The following is a 25,531-nucleotide window of genomic DNA, read 5'->3' as shown; positions in this document are numbered from 1 at the left end:
GGGTATGGGTACATATGAGGAAGGAACGATTTCCTTCTAAGAGAAAGAATAAACTTGATGCACGAGGGGATGGACCATTCCAAGTACTCTAGAAAATAAATGACAATGCTTATCATATTGATCTTCCTGGTGAGTATAGTGTTAGTGCTACTTTCAATGTTTCTGATCTTTCTCCTTTTAAATTTGATGCAGGTTCAGATTCGAAGACGAATCTTCTTGAAGAGGGGGAGAATGATACGAGCCAAGGAGGTGACACTCAAGAGGTTGTTTTTCCTAGTGGTCCAATCACTCGAAGCAAGGCACGACAATTAAAATCAAAGATGAATGCTTTTGTCCAAGACTTTGTTGCTACAAATTTAAGTCATCATGTTCGTGACGTTGACAAATACGGGAATGCAATTCACTGGACCAATCTTGGAATAGTGAAAGCCCATAAATTGGTGGATTAATCTTTTATGTATCTTATTATTATTATTTACTTAATTCTCATTGGTTGGGACACATCACTTATGAGTTAAGTAATTTTATTGGTTAGGTTATTATTTATTTATTTTCTTAGATAATTTTAAAGAGTTTTTATTAGGATTCAGTTACTCTTGAAAGAGTTTTATTAGGATTCAATTACTCTTGTAATTTGCCTATAAATAGGCTTGTTTTCCACACATTGGAGGGGGAATAAAAAGAGAGTTTTTGTTTTCTTCCAAATTTGTGTGAGGTAAATTTTTGAGAGTAGAGTGATTCTTCTCTTGCTATTTAATTTGGAGTTTGTTACTTTCAAGGGTATTTCAGAGTTACAAATATTAAAATTTCTTTCCCGTTCATCGGTGTTTCTAGAGGTTCTTCTTCTAGGGGTTTCGTAGGGAGCCGCTCAATCATTGGCGTTTTTGGTTACAAGTTAACCAAGGGTTCCATAGGGAAAATCTATCCTTATATTATTATTATTTAACTAATTTTATTTATTCTCGTTTTATTTCTAATTTGTGTTTCTCTTGTGTCTAGATCCGGGGTTTCCGCATCACATACATACATACAGACCCTTTTGAGTGGTTATTAGCAAATAAGATGTTTTGGATACCAATTAATTTTGTCATATTGTTGAAAAATGGTCAACCATGCTGCTGTTATGTTTATGTTTTTGTTAAAGTACATGCTATTATGATGATTTTGTTGAATGCATACAGCTTGTATGCATGCTGCAGCAATTGTGCATGTTGTAGCAACATATTTTCTGTTTTAGTTGTAATGTAATTTAGTTTGGTTGAAAATGAACTTCGATGTTGATGTTTTGATAGGATGAGTGAGTGATAAGTCAGCTTATCCATGTGTACAAGCAATGTTTTAATAATTCCAATGCTAATTAGTGGGGTTAGTTGAATATTTGGTGATGTATTTTGACTATAAATGTATTGTTTTCATATTGAATGAGCAAGCATATCAGTTGTGTAAAGCAGATTGCTTCCTTGCTGCACGTTTGTGAGCAAGTAAATTGTTCTTTGTTTCTTCCTCATTTGTTCTCTGTATTGTTCTCTTCTTTTGCTACAGTCAAAAACCCAACAAATTGTATCAATAAGCCCAAGTCTTTGAAGGCTTGTTTTTGCTTCTACTGCTTGTTAAGAAAGACAAAAAGCTATTAAAGCCTATCATCTTTGAGGGCTACTTGTAAAAAAAAGACAACAACAGCTCACCCCTGTGAGACTCCCAAACAAGCTTGGGATAAACTGAAGGAGGAGTTGATGAAGTATGTGCATGAAGACACTAAGGCAAGATGTATTTGAAGGCAAGTTGCCAACCAAGGCTGTGAAGGACAAGAAGACTCCATTTGAAGAACAAATATTTGGCACAAAAGACTAGGATAGTCAATTGTGTGAGCCAAATTTTGTTGATAATGAGGCGAAGGTTAAAGATGAGTTGAAAATGAATTGTTTAAGTAGAGTCAGCTTGAAACAAAGCATCTTGGGACTGCTAAGCTTAAAAAAGAACTGATGAACGATTGGTATTTGTAGCATGGAGGTCAATGAGGAGTGTTGAAAAATGGTCAAGCTTTTAAGGCATAGCATTGATTATGCCACTCTGTTAAACAGAGTCTCGAGTCTATGGCGACCTTCAAAATCGTTTCGAATCATGGACGTGGAAAATGGGCATTTCCTCGTAAAATTGCAAAGCAAAGAAGATTATGGCAAAGTCCTTACCCAATGACCTTGGATTGTGTTCGATCAATACCTTACGGTGTAGCCATGGACAATGGAATTTAACACGTTTCAGCCTTTCTCAACGATGGTTATGGCGTGGATACAACTACAGGCCTCCTCGGCTATCTATATAACAAAAAGATCCTTGAGGAGATTGATGGTTTAGGCTCCATTCTTCATTGCGGCTGAGATGTGCTTTTAGCCAAAAAAGCACTTTTCTTTAAAAAGCAATGGAGAACACCTTCCATTTGATGGCAAAATATCAGCTTCTTAGAAGGACTTTTGGGCAGATGAAAAGTAGATTTTTTTAGCTTTTCAGCCAAAAAGTCCTTTTGGGTTGGTTACTTTACCTTTTTAGCCACACGACGCTGGCTCCCTCTGCTGCTACACTGCTCTCTGCTCTTTGCTATTTGCTGGTTCTCTCTGTTGCTACACTGCTCTCTGCCCTCTGTTTTGTTCTGCCCTCTGCTGGTGAGTTTATCTTTTTCTTCTCTTCTTCTCTTCTTCTGTATATTGATTGATTTTCGTCTGTGATTGATTTTCCTGAGGATTAAGTTGGATATATTTTTTTGTTGGATATATTTGGTTAAACTTATGTTGCTGGATCTTTAAGAAGATAGCTATGATTGAAAACAAAACCTTGAAACTTGTCTGTGGAGACAGATCCCACGGATCATTCTTTTCTTTTGGCACATTTTCTTAATGTTTATCTAAGAAAAGAATTAGATCTCGTGAGTCGTGACCGCTGCTGTAACTTGGAGATTCTAGAAGAGGCACATTTGTCATTGGTTTATTTAATTTAAAATTGGAATAAAAAAGAAGAGGGGCATAAATATTCCTGTGCTGTGCTGCCTTCCTCAGAAGGGAAAAAAGGGTCCATTTTGCGTCAGATTTTCAACGGTAGCCGTAGGGTTCCAAGCACTAACTGCCGAAATTGTTGAAATCATGTCCAATTCCAAAAGTCTAACCAGTCACCCCCATTGAATCAGTAGTCAACTCTAACTCCCATCCATGCCACCCTGACATTGAATCTATTCTTCCCAGTTTCATCCAAGTTCTCATTCAAATTTATATATCTAGACTCATTCCATGTTGGAAACAAGCATACATTCTCCACGCTATGAGTCATTGCATGATGGAAAATTAAGTAACTATATATGAACGTGGATCAAAGAGACTGGCAAGTTGGGGAATACCTTTTATCGGACAACAAAAACTCTTCAATGCATACACTAAACGAGCTGATTATTCCAAGCCAAAATTTAAACAATAGGCAGGTACCCATTGGTGCTGGGCTTGACTCTTATAGCCTTTCCCCTAATTATAGGTTGAGATAATTATGAATCATATTGAAAATTGAAAGGAAAGCCAAGGCCTTGGTCTTTTTTCCCCAGATGCAGTAGCCAATTGTTTTATTAGTTGCTTCCTTCCAAGTAAACATTTTAGTGGAGTTTAGAAATTAAATTGTGGGCTGAAAATGATTCTCACAATAAATTTTTGTTCATGTATATAGTTAATGTATATAGTTAAATTTTTTGTTCATGTATATAGTTAATTTTTTAATCATGTATATAGTTAGATTTTTTATACTGTTTTTTGTTAATATTGTTTTTTGTTTATGTATATAGTTAAATTTTTTATACACATGTAAACATATATATTTATGTGACATTTGATTTTCTTCATTGCTTTACTGGCTGAAACGAATCTGTTCGTATACAAAATAGATGAGTACTTCGGCGATTGAAGTTAGTGATGAAAAAGTGAAAGTAATGTGGGATAAGAGATTGACAAACATATTTTGTGATATTTGTATTAAAGAGATATTAAAAGGCAATAGGCCTGGTACTCATTTCACAAAAGATGGATGGTTGAAAATAATGACCAACTTTGAGAAAGAAACGGGCAAGATTTTTTCACAAAGACAACTTAAAAATAGGTGGGATGCCTTAAAAAAAGAATGGAAAGCTTGGAAGAAACTTAAAGGCGAAGATACTGGTTTAGGGTGGAATCCTATAAAAAGAACCGTTGATGCATCTAATGAATGGTGGGAGAGTAGGGTCCAGATACATTAAAAATTCTAAATATTTTTTATTTTTTTTATTTATGAGGTTATTGTCAATTACTATTATTAATCAATCATTTTATATACAGGTTGTGCCTGAAGCTAAAAAATTTAAAACATCGGGCATTGATCCTGAATTCGAAGGGAAGTTGGATCAAATGTTCATGGGGATAGTTGCAACAGGTGATAAAGCATGGGCACCTTCTTCTAGTACACTCCGTAGTGATTTTTTTGAGGATGTTAACAACGAAATACCTAAAGAGAGTGAAGAAGAAAATATGAGAAATGATGTTCACATTTCAAATGATGTTCAAATTGATGGAAACGGTCAAAAAAGAAAAAATCCTGAGACGTCAAGTCCACATTTTAAAACTGGAAGAAAGAAATCCTCAAAGCAAATTGGAGGGGCTGCAAGATTGTCTAGTCAAATAGAAAAACTATGCAATGCAGCTGACAATATGAGTCAAGTCACATCTAGTTTGACTCCTGTTATGGATCCATATGGTATTCCACAAACAGTCAAAATGCTTGACAGAATGTCGGAAGAAGTTCCAGAAGCTAGTCCGCTATACTTTTTCGCACTTAGATTATTGCTCAATAAGGCCAAGCGAATTATGTTTTTATCAATTAATCCCAAGATTAGAGCTTTGTGGCTTAAAACGGAAATGAAGGATAGTTGAAATTTTTTTTATCTTCTAGGGTTCAAATATATCTATTTATGTGTAATCTTCTAGTTATAATGGCTTAAGCAAAATATGTTTTTATCAATAGTTATTTATGTTTAGTTTTTAGATATTGAACTTATGTTCTACTTATTTATGTGTAATCTAGTTTTATTAATAGTTGTTTATGTTTGGTCTTTAGATATTGAATTTATGTTCCACTTATTTTTTACTAAATTAGTTTTATTAATAGTTGTTTATATGTGATTTTGGATATAAAATTTATTCACAGGTGATGAGTATAGTTGAGGATTATAGCGGTGATGAAAGTGATGATGAAAAGGAAAAGAAAGATTTTACAACGCATGGAATGTTTTAACCGAATATTTGTTGTTGCATCTTCCTCCGTGCAATTATATTACGAGAAGTATATATTGAAGCAACCATGCATGGATTCAAAACAATCAGGTGAGACATGGATCCGAGAGATCCTTGACGGTCACGAATCACGTTGTATGATTAATTTTAGGATGTCTAAAATGGTATTCACAAGTTTGCTAAGAGTTTTGGAGACAAGATACAACTTGCAAACTTCAAGAAACACATCTTCTAGTGAAATATTGGGAATTTTTTTATACATCCTGGCCACCGGTGCAAAAGTTTTCCAATGTCGAGAAAGATTTCAAAGGTCTGGATCAACAATAAGTCGATACTTTGCAGTTGTGTTTGAGAAATCAAGGATGACCACTGATCTAATTGCACCCGAAGATCCTTTTTTTAGCTCAATACCCGAATAAATACGTAATGATTCTAGATATATGCCGCATTTTAAGGTTAAAATTTAATTTTATATTATTATATTTTAATATATTTGGTCGACTAAAAATATGCACGAGAGTAATATGATTATTTGTTCAGGATTGCATAGGTGCAATTGATGATACTCACATTGCGGCTATTCTTCCACCAAATGAACAAATTCCCTATATTGGAAGAAAAGGTATCCCGACTCAAAATTTTATGGCAGTATGTGATTTTAATATGTGTTTCACATTTGTCATGGATGGATGAGAAGGATCGGCACATGACACTAGAATATTTCTTGATGCAATTCGAGATCCAAAATACAAATTTCCGCACCCTCCAAATGGTTAAATGTTTTTATTTATATGTGATTTTTTAAATAATAAAGTATAAGTTCTTTAATTATTTTTTTATTAAAAAAATTCTTGAATTAATTGTTTGTTATATTATGACTTGTAGGAAAATATTATCTTGTTGATTCTGGATATCCTCAAATGAAAGGTTATCTTGGACCATATAGAGGTCAATGATATCATTTACTTGACTTCCGAAGAGGTAGACCGATTTCTGATAAAGAAGAGATATTCAATCATTCACATTCATCATTACGTAGTGTGATTAAAGGAACTTTTGGTGTTTTGAAAAAAAAAATGGGTCATTTTAAGGGATATGCCAAGTTATAGTTTTGAAAAGCAAATGATGATCGTTGTTGCTACAATAACGATACACAATTTTATCTGAAAACATGTCGGCCGAAATGATGCAGATTTTATAGAATACGAAGACATTAACTCGGCATATGAGAATAATATTGATTCAGAAAATGCGCATGGTCCACAAAGTGATGATGATGACGACGACGACGATGATAGTGATGATGACGGTGAATCAAACAATTTTAGTGGTTTTGAAATTGAATTGACAAGAGATGCTATAGCTTCTAGTTTAATGAATTCACTTTAAATTGTAAATGCTATTGTAAAATTTTTAGTATTTATATCTGATATATAAATATTATCCCTTTTAAAACTTCAACCCAAATATATCTAATATTTTAATTTGTTAGGTTTGTGTTTTCTATGTTATGTTAATATCTAATATGTGTTATATATTCAAATACATTTTAAAATAAAATAATACAAATGTGTTAAAAGTATTAATTAAAATAAAAAATAATTTTATATTAATATAATTGTGTCAATATCTAATTACAAATATTTAATTATTATATTTAAATATTTAAATCTAGTTTATATATTCTAATTAAATTTAATAAATAATTAATATTAATTATTTAGAAATATTTAAAATTAATATTATATATTAAAATATTAACGATAAGTTATAATAAATTATTTTTTATATTTTTACTAAAATATATAATATTAATTAATTTAAACATTATTTAAATACATATTTATTATTTTATAATATCATGTCTAAAATAGACATTTTATTGTTTAAAAGTACTTTTTGACAGCAATATAAAACATTTAAAATTTCAAAAACACTTCTTAAAAAGTACATCTCCACAGCACTTTTCAAAAGTAATGAAAAACTAAGCCTTAATAAGTAAGGCTGCAATTTTAACACTGATAATAGACTAAGGGGACGTTTTACAAAGATGGTTATTTTTGTGAATTTAGATAAACCCTTAACATCCCAGATTATGATTAACGATAGACTTCAAAAAATTGAATAGGAATCCTTACCGTCCATTTACTTCTCTTGCGGGCGGTATGGTCATGTGAAGGGGCTTTGTTCTTTCTCGAATGGGGATAAAGATGGATCTGGTGAAAAAGAGGGGTTGAAAGTCACAGATTCGGTAATAGATTTTTCGGTGGAAGACTCTGCAAATACGGTCCTTGGATGGTTGTTGAAAGACGTACTCGCTGGAATGTGAAGGATACTCGTAAACCGACGGTGAATTTTTTGATTAACGGTGAAAGGGAGTCTAAATTCAGGGCACTTTCTACGAGGGTTAATTGAAAAAGGGGAAAAGGAAGAATTAATGGCAGATATTTCGGGATTAAATTTCAGAAAAGCTGATTTCATTAAAAGATTAGAAAGGAAGAATTTTAAAGGGAAAACAAACAGGATTGTTGGGCTGGATGAGGAAGCAATGGGTGTAGGCAATGTGGGTTGTGGGAGATTAATTGGGTCAAGTAAACAGGCTGAAAATATGGTTGTTGTGTCTAAGGAATATGGGTCGTCTAAGGTGGGGAATTCGGCTTTGGGCTTGAGTCAAATGGGGGTAGCTAGGGGTGAGCAAAATTCGATTCGACTCGAAAAAATAGAAAAAAAATTCGAATTTCGAGTTAAACGAATCGAGTTATTCGAGTTATTCGAATCAACTCGAATTTTTTTTTTCGAATTTCGAGTTCGAATCGAGTTGAGTTTTCGAATTCGAATAACTCGAATAATTTGAATAATTCGAATATGAAACTATAATATTTTACAGTTTTACCCTAAAGCGCCAAACTTTTTACTTTTCCTCAAAACTTTTACTCCTTCCCACTTTTCCCTAAAACTTTTACTCCCTCCTCCCAACCCCAATCTACCCAAAATCCATTTCCACCAAAATTTTACTCTTCCATTAATTTTTTTCAAAATTTTACTCTCAAAAACCCTCAAAACTTTTTATTTTCCCCAAAATTTTACTCCTCCCACTTTTCCCTAAAACTTTTATTCTCTTCCCATCCCACCTCCCATCTACCCCAAACCCTCCCCTCCAATTTTTTTTAATATTTTTCCTCCAAAATTTTACTCCCCTATTTACTTTCCTCAAACTTTTATTCCCCAAAACTTTTTATTTTTCCCTAAACTTTTACTTCTCACCATTTACTCTCAAATAAAAATCAAAATTATCCAAAAAATCACTAAACATAAATAGTAATAATTTTATTTATATATACTATTTATATTATTAAATTAAATTTCACATTTTATATTATTTATATTATTGAATTGTTTAGTCATATTGAATATTTATATTAAAATTGAATTCTTAATTATGCCATAAAATCTTCGTGTTAAAATTTTATATTGGTATCAATTTTAAATTTTATTTTAAAATAAATTTTATTAAAAATCATATTTTATATTTAATATATTTTAATTCCAAAATACATAGTGACAAGAATCCGAAGATAATTGAAACAACTAAACAAACAAATAAGCTAACCAGTATATAAAAAATTAATAAATAAATTATGAGGTGATGAAAGTTAATAAAAATTTGATTAAGGTGGACAAATTTTATTACGATGGGTGACAATGGTTACAATGACCCAAAATTATTTTTTAAAATTTAACTCGAACAAATATATTCGATTCGATTCGATTCGAGTTCCATCTCACTCGACTCGATTCGAGAAAACTTCAAATAAAGTTAGGATGATAAAATGAGATTCGAAAACTCGATTAACTCGAAAATTTTTGATTCGATTCGATTCGATTCGATCGAATGCTCACCCCTAGGGGTAGCTGATGGGAAGGAATTAATTGGAAACCAAGGCCCAAGTTCTAGCGGTTTGGGCGGCGAATTCTGGCTCATGTGAAATTACCACTTCACTGGGCCATGCATCATCAATACTTTGGACAAGCTCGATGGAGCTGGGTTACTTTCGGTACCTATTAAAGATGCAGCAATGGAGCCGGGTATCATAATGTTGCCTACATAAGAGTACGAGGGTCTAGTAAGCAAAGCTAGACACGAAGAGCTTAAATTAATGTAGAGTCGCCACTAACCAATTAGGGCTGGATTGGTTAGCCACCTATCGTCTAAAAGTTTAGAATTAATACTACGAAAAATCCTAAGAGTCTAGACTCGATCTCATCACCAAATTTTGGGTTCGGGAGTACGGTTACGTGTGGGGAAGGTTATAGCACCCCACAATGCCTATCTGGGGATAGTCCTACAGGGTCTTGAGAGCTAGGTTTTTTATTTATTTAAGCATATTAATGTCTTAATCTAGGCTAAAATCTTATGTAAATCTTAAATAAAAACTCTAAAGAAAATGTCTACGATTCAATTGTAACTCGATTAAGATGTGTTCACCAAACTTATCTAATTTGAAACTTAAATTATAGATTTTTACTTTTAACGGGAACCCTAAAGGATACCTAAATAATTCTAGTAAAATACCTTCAATTCTTAAAATTAATTCTATTTTAGAATTCTTAAAAAACGTAAAATTACCAATGAATTAAGAGAAATATTAAAATACATCTACAACTTATTCGATCTTTTATTTTTATTTTTATTATTTTAATGATTTAATTAATAACATTAAACCTATCAAGATCTTACAAAAGTATCCTATGTTGGATTTATGATTTATCTTACTTTAAAATTTTTGATCTAAGGTTTAAATTAGTCAAAATCTTAAAATAATATATCTTAAATAACATTTATTAGCTTTCTTAAAAAGTTCTAAAGTAAAATACTTAGACAGACCTACTCATGATTTACAATTCACCTACAAAAATATTTAGTTTTAATCTTAAACAAATTCCTAAAGAATATTTACATATTAATTTAAGATTCTAAAGAGTAATTCTATACTGAATTTAAAATTAGTTTAAAACCCTAAAAAATATCCTACGTCTTGTTTATAATTTTCTAGGGTAAATGGTCGAAAAGATCTTAAAGACTAACCTAACTTCAAATGTAAAAACCTTATGGTTTCATTAAAATGTAAAAACTTCAATGATTTCATTAAAACATAGCAACTACTTAATTAACTTCATGTCAACAATCATAGGATGGAAAAATGACCTAAAGTTCCCTCTTTTAAAACGAATAGTAATAAAATAGGAAAATTAATTTAATTGCCTAAAGTTAATAAAAGTTAAAACTCTTTCAAAAATGACAATAATAAAAAGAAAACTTAAATAAATGAAATAAATAAGACCTTGACATAATGATGACAATAATAACAATAATACACCTTATTCATAATACAATAAAAGAATCAAAGTAACAAAAATAAATAATATTAAAATGTATATGTAAGGAAATGTGTAAAAAAACATAAATATAAATAAACATGAAAATAATTAAAGATGAAATAAGAATAAATAAAAACTATACAAGTGTGAATAAATATAAAACATTAAAATAAAGTGCATAATTGACATTAAATATATAAGGTATAAATGCAAATGAAAAGGAAGATAGAAGTGTAAATAATTTATTAAAGATGGAAACAAAATGACATAGCTTAATTTTAGGACTAAAAGATAAAAAATGTGGAAGACGACTGGTGTAGCAATTAATTTGCTTTTAATTTTTAAATTTTGGATTAAATTGAAAGTTTGAATAAACAAAAGGATTACGAGTGTAAATAGGCCAGAGAGTGAGGGCGGTGCTGCAAAAAAGGGATATTTTTTGTAAATTTAAAAAGTAAGGGGGTGAGAATAAATTACCCATTTTTGGCACCTACAAATGAAAATAAATTATTCATTCTTTCATTTTAACCTCATTTTAACCTCATTTTTTTCAAAAAAAAAAACATCTTCCTCTTTCTCTTCCTCCTTCTATGTTGGCCATGGCTCCACCATCAGAAAGCCCAACGACTCTCTGGCTTCCGATGGTGGAGTTGCCGCATACGATGACCGAATTTTTTTTTTTTTGCAAAATCAAAGATTTCTTTAAAAAAATCACTACTTTTCTTAAAAATCAAAACTTTATTTCGAAATAGTTGAAAAAGATCAAAAAGTTGTTTTAAAAAAATTAAACTTTTCCTTAAAAATGACTAAAAAAACATATTTTTATTTTAAAAATCTAAACTTTATCTTTTTTTAAAAAAAAGCAAAACTTTATTTTAAAATTTTAAACTTTCCTTTGAAATGACTAAAAAAACATATTTTTATTTTTAAAATCTAAACTTTCTCTTTTAAAAAAAATCAAAATTTTTCTTAAGATCAAGCCTTTAAAAAAAAACCTTTATTTAAGAAAGGGGAAGGGAAAAATGGAATTTTTGGGGCTCTTAGGGGCGAAGGACCGACGATCCAGTGACGTCTCCTTCATCAGAGCCCAAAACCCGATCTCTCATGACATGTCTACGGCCAAAAAAAAAAGATAGAAGAAAAGAAAAGAAACTAGAATGCTTGTTGTTGTTTTTACCTTTTTTTTTAAGAACAAAATATGAAAAGCCTTCTTTTTTTTTTCTTTCATTTTATTTCATGTATATATATTGTTTTTTAATCTTGTTTATTTATAAAAAAGATAATAATAATATTTAATAATAATAGTAGTAATGATAATAATAATTTGGGCCCTTGATAGGCCCAAAAAGGAAAGAAAAATAAAATAAAAACAAAGGCCTCCATTTGACCAAAACTGGGTGGGCTTCGAACGGGCCCAATAGAGAATAAATATACAAATGGGCCTCGAATTGGGCTCGGACAAAAATGGGTGTCTACACCGGGTATTGAGAATAATTTTAATAATTACAGTAAATGACCTATTAATTCAAGAGATTTTCATCTTAATGCTACTTCACAATTTAACCCCACCTTTAAAGGTTTAGTCAAATTGGGGATTTCTTTAAACCCTAACTTACTTGATCCTTCAAAGCATACAATAGTGGTTTTTAAGGATAATAATGAAGAAAATACTACTATCTCACTAGAGAGTGGTGAACCGAAAATTTCTGTTATCGGAAGTTCAAACATCAAAATATGTGTATCACTTGGGAAAGAGACTGCTATTAGAAAAGGAAGGGTTCTTAATAAAATTATTAAGGATTGTGGAGAGCATTTTAAGGTAGTCAAAAATTCAAAAGTTTCACTTTCAGACTCGATGAACTCTATGGTAGAATTTATAAACTCTCAAATTAATACGGGGATTAATAAGGCTTCTGCGACTTTAGAGAACATGCAATAGGGTGATGGGACTGATTCTAATCAGTAGAGGTGTAATACCCCGAAAATTTTTACAGTAAGGAAAGTAAGATAATATCTCTGATATAGTAAAATAAGGAAATAAAGTGCTAAAAAGGGGTAATTTTGAGTTATGGCAATATTGGGAAGTAAATTATAACATATTAATTCAAGAAATGATTAAATCGCAAAACTGAGAAAAGTTTTGTTACCCAAGAGTAAATACTTAAAAGTTGAGGGGTTAAAGTGTAAATATGAAAAAGTTGAAGGACCAATGGTGTAAATATTTTAAGGGTGGAATAATCTAGAAATTAAGAAAAATGGATGGATTAGGACCAAATTGAAAAAGGTGAAGAAGTTTGAGGGACTAAATCACAATTTTACCAAATTAAGTGATGACTCAAGGATGGAATTTTAAAAGATCATAAAGGGCAAAATGGTCAATTAGAAGAGAGAGAAATCTAGAAGATAATGATGATGTTGGAGATATTTTAGATTAATAAATAAATAAATATTAGTTTATTAATATTTTAATTTGATTTTTTTAAATGATATTATTTTATTATTAATTTATTTAGTATATATATATATGTGTGTGTGGAAAGAAGGATGAAAAGTAGCCATCCCCACCATTTTTGCATGCATTAACGTGAGAAGAAGAGGGGAAGAAAGAAAGCTTTGCTTTCTCTACAATTTGGTCCTTTCACCAAAAATCCACCATTTTTACGTAGAAATCAAAGAAATTTCCATTGCCACCAAGAGAGAAAATTGACAAAGAGACTATGGGGAGCTAGAATATCAAGTTAGATTCAAGGAATAGAGGCTGGAGGAGAGAGAAAATCAAGTTAAAGATTGAAGTCAATTGAGCAAGGTAAGAACATCATGATTTCAATATATTTTTGAGTTTGATATTATTGAAAAAGTGTGAGATTGATGTTAATGTAGGGTTTTATTATATAAAGTTATATGTTCTTGATATGTTAGTGAAGAGAAAATAAGAGAAAGTGTTGAGAAATAGTGTAAAAAAGAAAATAAGAGTGTTATAGACTTAGTAATCAATATTCTGCACTAAAGCAGATTTGGACAGCAGCAGTAGGTTAAATTTTAAAATCACCATAAATTGTGGAAATCGAATTATAGGATGAATAAAATATGAAATTAAAGCTTATTGAGTCTAGTTTCACATAGAAGAAACAATGTAAGCAATGAAATTATAAATTATGAGATATAATAGGTTATGTGAGATAATGTCAGAATGATTTCGAGTTCCTCTGTTCTGACTTTGGAAAATCATTAAAATTGTAAAAATAATTATGGGATAAAATTTATATTATTAGAATATTTTATGAGTCTATTTTCAAATAAAACAAACAAAAACATAATCCTAATTCTGTACAATTAGATAATTCATTTTAGTGAAGAGTGGTCGGAACTGTCAGACAGTGAAACAGGGGAAACTTTAAAGAATAAACTGTACTATTTGGCTAAACCAAAAATTCTAAAAATTTTATGGCAAGAAGATATATGAGTCTAGTTTTAGGGAAAATTAACGGATCTTAATTTGGATTTCTGTAGCTCAAGATACAAATAATTTAGTGACTATGACTCAAATAGACAACTTTGATTAAATTTACAAGAAAATAGTGAAAATTATAGACAATATTACTTATAAGCATGTTATATAAATTAAGGATGTGGAATGGAGAGGAGGAGGAGGAAAATAAATGTATGAATATTATGGATTTGCATTACAAATGGTTAATTTACATGATTTGGGTTCGAGGACTAAATTGAATAAAAGTAAAACTTTACGCAATTTTGGAAAAATGTCAAAAATGACCAAATTGCATGAAATGAGTTGTTTTATTAAAATGAAAAATTAATTTAGATCAAGATCAGGTAGAAAATCGAGAAAATGGAAAATTACCAAAATGCTCTTGTATTTTAGTATTTTTACAATTTAGCCCGGTAAGTTCGTGTAATTTGAATTATATGCTTAAATGCTTGAAATATATTTTTATTGATGTGAATATGATTTGGATGTTTATTGTATGATAATTGATGAAGTATTGATATTCTTAATGAAAAGAGAAAATAAATCCCGGTTGAATGAAAGGAAAATTCGATGGATCTCTGAAAAGGAATTGACGGTAAAAAGGATCTAGCCCAGACGGGTGATCCTATCCTGATATAGCCCTCCCAAAGAATATTTGCGAAAAAGATCTAGCCCGGACGGGTGATCTTGATATAGCCCTCCCGAAGAATATGTGGAAAATGGATTTAGCTCGGACGGGTAATCCGAATTAGGGTCTGAATTTAGCCTGGACTGGTAATTCAGATCCAAGCTCATTAGAGTAATTGTCCTTGCAGGGGATTTAGCCTGGACTAGTAATCCCGACAATACTCTATGAGTTTATATTACTGAGATTTAGCTCGGTGGTAATCCATTGTAAGGATGAGGTTCATGAGTGTGCTATCTTGCGGGATTTAGCTCGACCGTAATCCATTGTAAAGATGAGGTTCATGAGTGTGCTCTCTGAAGTGGAAATGTGCACATGAATATGAATTGACGGACCCGGAATTGTACACTAAAAGTGTACCTCTGAAAATCCATCGAATTTCTGAGAAATTCAACGGGATAAATATGGAAAATAATAAGGGTAGTAGAAAATATGGATTTGAATTATTATTGGTATTGATCTGAAATAAATGTAACCATTGTTATTTAAATGATATAACGGGTAAAGTTTTGAAGTGAGATAACATGAATTTGAAATGAACTATTACTGGTATGTACAAAATTCATGAAAATGATGGTACATGAAATATCGAAATAATGAAATGGAAATGAAGCATTAAATTGCATGAGTATGTATCGGGTTTCGCAGGCCCTAATTATTATGATCATAATATTTTGAAGATATATTATGAAAAATTATAAAAGCATGTTAATAATTTTGAAAATTTTAATTTAGATGAAATTTATAACTCGGTTAAATACGTTTACAAGCGTATGGGTTCTGGTAATGTCTCGTACCCTATTTCGGTGTTGACTACGGGTGAGGGGTGTTACAAGAGGTTGGTTGTCTATCTTTCTTTTTTGAATTTATGAATTTAAATATTTTTTTCTTGGAATTTTCATGAATGTGCTAATAGTAAATTCCCTCGAGTTTTTCGGGAATATAATCAGGAATTTAAACCAAATATTGTGGGATTGCTCGAGATAAAAGTTAGTGGTGGAAAAGTTTATTTGATTATCGCTAATTTGGGTTTCCAGTACTTTCATAAAGTTGAGGCCGTAGGTTTTTCTAATGGTATTTGGATTGGGTGGAAAGATTTGGTTAGAGTTGAAATGATCTACAATCATCCTCAATTTGTCCTAATTTGGATCATCGATAATTCATTTCGAAGGTCTATTCTAGTTTCCTTTGTGTATGGTAGCCTGAATAAGCAAAAGAGGAAGTTCTTGTGGGAATGTCTAAATTCGATGTTACCAAATGATAATGTTCCATGGATGACGATTGGAGATTTTAATGCCATTTTCTCTCTCAGTGAGAAGAGAGGAGGACGAAGAGAAGGAAAAAGGTGTTCAACTTTCGATAATTTTGTTGACTCTGATAGTCTTCATGATTTCAGGTTTAAAGATTCAGCATTTACTTGGCAGAGAGGTGAGGTCTTTGAAAGGCTTGATAGAGCTATCTGTAATGATGTGTGGATTTTAGAATTCCTGAGTTGTTTAATGTCTCATCTCCTTACGCTCAAATCGGACTATCGGCCTCTGTTTCTATCCTTAAGGCAGGATTCAACTTTTTTCAAAGATGGACCCTTCAGAGTCCTTACCGGTTGGGTTGAACATCCAGATTTCTCTCAATTTTTTAAGAATGCTTGGACTTTTAATGGTAACATGGGGTCTTCTATTAAGCTGCTTTCAAATAACCTGAAGCATTGGAATAAGAATATATATGGGCATATCAGCAACCGTAAAAAAAATCTTCTACAGAAATTAGCTAGTATTCAAAAAGCGATGGATAAAATGGACTTCGAAGAATTGACCATTGCTGAAATGAAGGTTAGAGAGGATTTATAAAGCATGCTCCACCATGAGGAGCTGCTTTGGAAACAGAAGGCTAGGTGCGTTTAGCTTATCATCGGAGATCGAAACACAAAGTTCTTCCATAGGCGCACTCTTCAGAGAAGAAAGCATAATAAGATATCAACCCTGAAGAATGATCTAGGGGATTAGGTTTATGATGATGAGGCCCTACAGATGGAAGCTATTAACTTTTTCTAGTGACTTTATGGGGAGCATTCGGAACCCATGGTAGGGCTGCCCCTAGCTCTTTTCCTAAATTATCTCAATAAGATGTTCAGTCTTTGGGTATGACAACCACTGATGAGGAAATTAAGGTTGCTCTATTTGACATGGCACCCTTAAAATGTTAGGAAATGTACTCATACTATAGTAAACATGTAACTGTTTTATATTTATTTGAACGATGAATAATAAATAAAGTTAATTTCACATTTCACTATTATATCTTTTGTATTTCTGTCTTTTATATTTTACATGCATAGAGAAATTATGACAAACAAATATTAGCTCATTGATTGTCTAAAGTTCAACTTGAAGATAAATGGCACTGTAAAGAACGTTTACATTGCGAGAAAGATAACTTACTTCAGTAGATAATTTAAATGAATTTGTAATCTCGTAAAAGAATAAAAGCGATCATTTGATTCAAATACTATGAAGGATTATTATATTGTCTGCAATTCCAATTGGGGAGAAGACTAGTCTTGGCTATCAGAGCAGTTGACTCCACGAGTAGAGATATAGATGTATTCATTGGTAGAATAATACATCAGACTGGACCCAAGATGAATTAATTCTGAATCCACTTGTGAATTAATTCACTTGTGACGTTCATGATGTGATTTACCTAAATCTTGAGTTAGTCACTGACCATGCATATGCAATTCATGTGCTTTGATATAAGTGGATGCTTATGCTCTAAAGATGATCGAACCCATAGCCGGTATGTTGGGTATATGACTTATGTATGGCATGTCTTTACTAGCAACAGTGGAATTCATAGCTCAACTAAAGAGTTAATAATATCCTTTCATTGGCATTGTGTGGATTGATAAATATGGAACGTGGTCAAGGGTTGCTTGTTCTCAAACGAGCAATTTATCAAGTCATTTGTTGACAGTGGTCATATTAATCATTAAGAAGACACAGTGGTGACAATAAGATAAAATAGGATTGTATTGAGTGAACGGATTGAACTCAAAGAAATCAATGATATCATATAAGGGTAACACACCATGACAAGGTCATTGGACAAATCAGTTGGATGAATTGCTTTCGCAAAGAGTATACAATAAGAAGTTTTCAATCATGGTACTTCTTGTGGACTAACTCAATGATTAAGTAATTGTGAATTATCGGAATGATGCTTCTAGACATAACTGCAATCATTAGAGCCTAATTGTATATGTCCGATTGGTTCCTCCGCTAGCTCAATAAAAGCTTGATCGGACAACATTTGAATCAGAAGAAAATTCTATGACTTTGGGAATAATATAATTGAGTTAATTTATTCGATTTAGAATTAAATTAGGTGGTCGTAAGAATTGTTCAACTAGAGAATTTGATTAAAAAATTTTCTTGAAAAATTAATTTGGAAAATCTAAGTGAATTTTGGAAAAATTAATTTCGATCAAGTAAAATTAAATTAATCTAATTAATTAAAATTAATATGATATTTTTAGAAATTAATTTTCAAGTCAGACAATTGGCCCAATGGGTAATTAAACTTGGAAATTGGACCTGAGATCGTAAATTGAGCCTGGGAGCCCAAAACCAAGACCAAAACCTAAAAACTTGTTGAACCAGGCCCAGTATGTGAAACCGAGCCGACCGGTCGGGACCGGACAGCAACTGAACTGGCTCAGGGTATCGTATGGGTGTCGCACTTGCATCACCATACACAGTGGTGCCAGTGGCTACGACAGCAGTTGATCGTTGATGGTTGAGTAGTGGAAGAGTTACATTCCTATTGGAATTCTACTAGAGAATTTGATTTCAAATTAATTATTCCAAAAATAATATTATTTTAATATTTTAATATTAAATTTAATTTAATATTTATCTTAATAGTATTTTATTAATTTAATATTAAAGTGATTATCTTAATATTAAATTTAATTTAATGTTTATCTTCTAGATAAACATTCTATTAATTTAATTTTAAAGTGATTAAGTTTAATTATAGTTGAACTCTCTAAACTCTCCCTATATAAAGAGAGTTTTAGGTCATTCTTTACACACACTTGAATTCAAGATAAAGTTGTAGAGAGAAAATTCTATAAACAGATTATTCTAGAAAATTTCTAGAGATATTTTTCTAATTTATAATTTGATCCAAAAGTTTAGAGAAATTGCAATATCACCCCACTGATAATTTTTGTGAAAATTTTTTTGATTCGAAGCAAGCCCACACTTGACAGACGTGAGCTTGAGGATAGCAGAGAAGATTACTCGGTCGAAGCGCTCATCCTAGACGAATTGAAAAGGTACAATTTTGATTAAGTGTTTATTACTTTAGATATCACAACCAAGATCTTGTTTTGGAAAAAAATTTAAAACTCTGGTCTTTTCCTAAATTATTTTTCGTTGCATTTTCCAAACTTGTTTCTTCCAACATAAAAGCTCAAGGGAGTGATGGTCTTCATGCCTTGTTTTTCCAAAGCCGATGAGAGCACATTGGTAGTTCCGTTTGTGGGTGGGTTAAAAGGATATTCGATGGGAAATCATTGATTCAGATCTTAACAACACTTTAGTTGTTCTATTACCTAATGTTCATGCCCTTGAAATTTTTTCCCAATTTAGGCCCATCATCTTATGCTTGGTCTTGTATAAATTGGTTATGAAGGTTATTTCTATCGCTTTAAGACGATTTTTCCAAGTATTATTACGTAGGAACAAGCGGGATTCATAACAGGGCGTAATATAATAGATAATGTCATTGTTCCACAAGAAGACATCTATTCTATGGGGAGCAAACAAAAGAATAGAAAATGGATGGTTGTGAAGATCGATTTGGAGAAGGCATATGATCGAGTTCGCTAGGAATTTATTAAGGTTTCTCTTAAAGCCGCAAGTATTCCTGAGCTCCTAAATAATGTTATCATGTTTACTATCTCTAACTCTACTATGCAGATTCTCTGGAATGGTGTTCTGTCCCCAAAATTTAAACAGGCCAGAGGCATCTGTCAGGGGTGCCCCTTATCCCCGTATTTATTTGTCTTGTGTACAGAGTGGCTTGGACACAACCTACATTCAACAATTCAAAGGGGTTAGTGGCAACCTATTCGCATTAGTCATTCAGGTCCAGCAATCTCTCATTTATCTTTTGCAGATAACCTTATCATATTTGAGAAAGCTGATAAAAATCAAGCTAGATTGTTGGGGGGATTCTAAAAGAGTTCTGTAATTTCTCTGGACATCGGGTAAATGCAAGGAAATCTTACATCTTTTTCTCTAAAGGTGTAAGTGAAGAGACGAGAAAGATCCTTATTGACATTCTGGGTTTCAATAAGGTGCAAAATCTCATATCTTATCTAGGGATTCCACTTCTTTATGAGAGAGTGACTAATAGTACTTTGAGATTTGTTGTCGATCAAGTTCACATTAGACTACAGAGCTGGGAGGCTAGGAAACTATCCTTAGCAGGCGAGGCCACTATTGCTCAGTCTATTTTATTAAAGATACCAAGCTATTTCATGCAATCAATAAGGATCCCTAAAGGCTTATGTGACGAGATTGAACAATTAGTTAGACAATTCATTTGAGGAGTATCTAAAAGGGAAATGAAGATGACGCTTTTCATTTGGGAGTCTATTTGTCAACCAAGATCCCATGGGGGCCTTGTTTTAGGCGATTGGAAGACCAGAATACATCTTTCCTAATGAAACTTGGCTTCAATCTTGTTTCCAACATGAATGCTCTATGGGTTCGGGTGTTTAAAGCCAAGTATAGAGTACATACTGGTCTACCTAATCCTTAACTCAGGGATGTTGTTCTTTTCTTTGGAAAAGTCTTTCTAAAGTATGGCCTCTGGTTAAAGAAAATCTTTTATGGTCAGTTGGGGATGGTAACTCGATCAAATGTTGGAGTGACCTTTGGATTCCAAATTTTGGCCCTTTGTCAAATCATATTCCATTTCATTCGAATATGGAAAGGGAGAACGTGTTGAACAGTGTGGTTTCGGAGGATGGGCATTGGAACTTTGATTTATTTTGCCCATAGGTGTCGGAGGATATAATTAGGCGCATTATAGGTATTCCTCCACCACATTCGGAAGTTGGTTCGGATATAATCACTTGGGCAGGATCTTCTAATAGTTCCTTTTAAATCAAGAGCACATTCTGGAAAATTCAGCAAGAGACTTGGAATCCCAAGAATGGCATATGGAAAATACCTTGGAAGTTTCAGGGCCCTCAACAAGCTAGATATTTTATTTGGCTCGTTCTTAAAAAACATCTTCTTACTAATTCCGAGTGTGCAAAAAGAGGAATCGGGCCAGATGGTTCTTGTGGCATATGCAACAATGAGTATAAAGACATTTTACATGCCATTTGTGATTGTCCTTCTACTAAGGAGACTTGGAAACGTATTATTCCATAGATCAAATATAATTCTTTTTTTTCAAGTAATTTGTAGGATTGGATTTCAAGTAATCTTCAAAATTGTCTCAATTTACAACTGGATGGGATAGATTGGCAATACTTCTTTAGTATGGTAGCTTGGCGTATTTTGAAAAATCGGAACCTTTTTATCTTCCAAGGCATAACATGGAGTACTAAGGAATTTATTAAAATCTCATTCAGCTGGGCTAAACATTACAAATAAGCTTTTAAGGTAAATATCTCTGACCGAAAAGTTCCAATAGTTGTTGTGCCAAATATTGGGAATTGGACCCAATTAAATTCTGACAGAGCAGTAAAAGAGGAATTCGGGTTTGCTACGACCGGGGGAGTTCTTTGTGATAGATACGGCGAATGGATTATTGGGTATACAGCTTAAATTATTAATTTTTGTAAAGGAACTAGAATTAATTTATTGATTTTTTTTAAAATTAGAACTAAATTGAATTTTTTTAAAATTTTGAGGCTAAATTTATTGAATTTTTAGAATTCTAACTAAAATGACAAATTTTGTAGAAAAATTTATATTTACGATCAAATTGATATAATGTGTAAATATTGAAGGGCTAAATTTGTTATTAGACTAATAAAAAGTCATTTTAATTGACCAAAATATTTAATTTGAAAGATTTAGTGACTAAATTAAAAAAAATTCAATAATTAAAATAGAAAAAAAACAGTTTAGTGACATTTTTTAGTTTAACCAAATAAAAAACATTAAATAGAATTTAAAAATAAAAGACAAATTTAACTAAAAATAAATTCGGTGGGAACAACCCTAATACCAAAGTCAAAAGAGATGTGTGAAGAGTTAAGGTGGGTTTGGATAGGCGATTGGGTGCGGTGCGGTGCGTTTAACTTACTTTTTGTCACACGCTACAATATCGTTACAATATCTAATCTCACCGCCACCGTTGTTTTTACACTAACCGCAAGTAAACGCACCGCCCAGCCAAACTCACCCTTAGTCTTTCCATCACGATCACGTTCGACTTTAAACATTTTCATTTTTCAACAAAGAAAATAAATAAAAATTGAAAAAAATAAAATATGAAGTCTGTTTATAAAAGTCAAGATCACCGACCTGTCGTTTTTGGTTTTTTACCATTTTTTTTATCATTTATCTATATTATTATTTAAGCTCTTGACTGACTTGATGCCACTTTCAATTAGGTCATTAATTCAGTTAAGAAATTACGAGAATGTCTTTCCTAATATTATTCGAGGATATTTTAATCATTTTATTTAAAATAAATTAATAAAAATATAGATATGGTGGGTTTTAAAGCCACGCCAATTGCATTAATAAAACTTTTAATTTACCATTCAACTAAATTTTTTATATTTTTATACATTTTATTTTTATTATGCACATTTTATTACTTTCATTAGTTGTATTTATTAATAATGTATTTGATTGAGTTGGTGTCACAAGTTAACTCAATACCGACTTAAGATTGATGATAACATCATGATAAATAATTTAACCTAATTTTTTATTTTAATAACGTACATATTTCATGTGTTTCCATTGAGTACATAAAGCCAAAAAAAAAATGGGATGCATGCTTTTTATCGTTGCATGGTATGTTGAACTGAAGTATATGTCTACCATGTTAAATTCAATAATTTTGAAGCTAATGAAGGCTTCACTTACCTCTTAAACATCTTGTTGAAGTGAAAGTGAATGCAGCAGTAAATAGTGGGGGTTTTCGGATTTATTTCATACTAAATTTCGGTGTATATTTTTCTAAGAAAAATAAACAATCCAACTAAATATTATATATTGTTTACAAATAATCTTATACAACTTGTTGATAAATAACTATTTTATTAAGAGATGTTTGACTTTACTTCAACAATTTTTACTTTTCTCTCTTATAATATGTTTTAGTTCTATGTATTAGAGGTGTTTATGATTCGGGTCTGGCCCAACTAAAATTTTAAGCCGAGAAATAGGTCTAAAATTTTACCCAGGTCTAGCCTGGATAAAAATGCTAAAACCTGGTCTGACCCAGCTCGCCCATATTAATTTATATATATATATATATATTAATATATATAGAACACATCAAACTTACTAAAAATATTAAAATAAATATTTCCCAACAAATTGAAAATAAATCTTTAAAAATATGTATACTTAAATAACAGTAAGATAGATACAATTAAACAAGCAAATGTCTCTAAAATAGTAACAAAATTAACAATAAAATCAAAGTTATACAATATCCAAACAATAGCAACATAATAGTGAAATTGTAGCAAAATAAGGAGAAAATAATAAGAAAATAGCATTGAAAAATACTATTGTTGGTTCCATCACTATTTATATAAACCCAACTGCATAACTAAAAGGTAATCCAAAAGGTAATCTAATTTTTTTCTAAATGTTACAATAACAAATTTAACTGAGAAAAATAGTTAAAATTAATAATTGGACTTAATTTTTAAAATTAAAATATAAAAATAAATTTCTAAAAAAAGTAAAAGAAAAACTAAATTCCAAATATAATAAAAGATGAATATAAAACATATATATATATATATTCAATATTTCTTATTTATTCAAGAAACAATCAATCATTCAACATCAAAGTAAGCCGACCACTCAAAATATTAAAACAACCAGATTCTTATTGGACTGCCCAACTGGTTTGTTTGTTAATAATACTATTGGTTCTGGGCTTTTATAACACCTAAAACATGGGATAAAACTTGGTTCCACTGCTTTGTTCAATCAAAATCACTGCAGGAAACATAAGTCAACCACAAGTCCTCATCTTCTCTTGCAACACCCCACTTTTATTTGACTTTTTTTTCTCTTGTTCATGTCTCAAGGAGGATCCAATCCAGATGGTAACACTCAGGCCAACAGGGTAACTGATCACTGCTTCTTTTTCTTTTTTTCATGTAAGCTTTGCAAGTTTGAATATAATTTTCAATCTCATTACATGATGTTTTATCCTTTTTTTTTTTTTTTTTATTTTGCAGTTTATCAATGAATTCCTAGTGTTCACGAATCAGATCGACTTATTAATAGCAAAATACGAGAAGCTGGTTGACACTGAAGCAACTCAGCTAGATGAGATCAATAGTTTGAAAGTCATGGTTGCAGACAAAGATGAAAAAATTCGCATACACGAACAACTGTGCCGTGAGCTTCAGAAAGAGGCAAACGAATTGAGGGCGAATCTGGAGAAAACCAATAAGGAACATGATGTGAAGGTATTTGAGCTCGAGAAAAAGCTCAAGGCCAAAGAAAAGGAAGTAGGCACAATGATCAATAAGGTTGAGGAGATGGCTAACTTGATGACTTGGGAAAAGCTAAGAAGCTTGAACTTAGGCTCGGGTGTGAGTGTGTACTAGCATTAGTCATGTATTGGATGGGTGTTTTAAACATCGTATCTTAAAATTTTGATGGCTGCTACCATGAATTTTTTTGCTTGTATTTTAAGTATAAAGTGTTGTTCTACTTGCTTGTGCAGCCGCAGTTGGATGACAGCCCAAATACTCGTAGATCAAAGTAAACTGTGAAATTGATGTTACACATACATACATACATACCTTTTTGAGTGGTTATTAGCAATGCAGAAACAACCATATTAGGACAAAAAATATTATTAAATCAAATATGAGACATCATCCTTATCAGAAAAATTGTACGGGATTCAAATGAAATAAAATAGAGTTCAAAATTTTTCCTATAAAAAGAGATGGAAGAAGCCTAAGAAAGACATTCAAGTTAGTTTTGAAATATTTCTCAAAGTTGTTTTTCATCCACCATTCTCCCCTATTTTGTAAAAAAAAATTTACTACTAGTTTTATTCTGTAAATTTGTACTACCATCTCTAATATCAATTAATTTTGTCATATCGTGCTTCCCAAGATCTAGGGATAGGTATATGGATAGGCATCGATCTCCAAGTAGGGTGAGGCGTTGTTCAAGATCTCCAAGAGAGAGCGAAGATGATTACAGAAACGAGTAAGCACAAGTTTATTTCATTTTGCTTTTGGTGTTATATGAACAGTGTGTCTATTCCCATTTCCGACTCTCATTTTTTTAACTTTGCTTCAATGATCACATTTGTTGGAAGACTGCGGAAAACAGTGTGGCCTGGAAAACGACCAAAATTGAGGTCTAGGGATAGAGGCAGCAGTAGATGACCCCTACTGGCTACGGTTTTCATGAGGTGCTGCCTTCCTTTATT

At 31.7% G+C, this 25,531-nt stretch overlaps 2 protein-coding genes across 2 annotated transcripts in view; both read left to right on the top strand.

The window, feature by feature from the left end:
• LOC105779987 (uncharacterized) overlaps positions 1 to 25,531 on the top strand; it is a 54,012-nt gene extending 28,481 nt beyond the window's left edge. Inside the window, exon 6 of the mRNA XM_052629607.1 lies at positions 25,514 to 25,531. The gene's annotated coding sequence lies outside the window, so the exon portion shown is untranslated. The remainder of the gene's footprint in view (positions 1 to 25,513) is intronic.
• LOC105781056 (uncharacterized) lies at positions 24,002 to 24,874 on the top strand. Its single transcript, XM_012605628.2, has 3 exons — positions 24,002 to 24,199; positions 24,315 to 24,674; positions 24,809 to 24,874. The coding sequence occupies exons 1-3, from the start codon at positions 24,152 to 24,154 to the stop codon at positions 24,848 to 24,850; spliced, it is 450 nt and encodes a 149-aa protein (XP_012461082.2). The 5' UTR covers positions 24,002 to 24,151; the 3' UTR covers positions 24,851 to 24,874.

This window comes from Gossypium raimondii, chromosome 4 (genome assembly GCF_025698545.1).
Source record: "Gossypium raimondii isolate GPD5lz chromosome 4, ASM2569854v1, whole genome shotgun sequence".
In the NCBI taxonomy this organism is placed as follows: Eukaryota; Viridiplantae; Streptophyta; class Magnoliopsida; order Malvales; family Malvaceae; genus Gossypium; species Gossypium raimondii.
Note: the sequence above shows the minus strand (reverse complement) of the source record. Positions and strands in the feature narration are given on the sequence as shown.

Bases quoted from the DNA above. Each gene is read 5' to 3' on its own strand.
- LOC105781056 (XM_012605628.2), top strand. From the start codon at position 24,152: ATGTCTCAAGGAGGATCCAATCCAGATGGTAACACTCAGGCCAACAGG. The intron at 24,200-24,314 runs GTAACTGATCAC...TTTATTTTGCAG, and splicing joins GTAACACTCAGGCCAACAGG to TTTATCAATGAATTCCTAGT. The intron at 24,675-24,808 runs GTGAGTGTGTAC...TTGCTTGTGCAG, and splicing joins GCTTGAACTTAGGCTCGGGT to CCGCAGTTGGATGACAGCCC.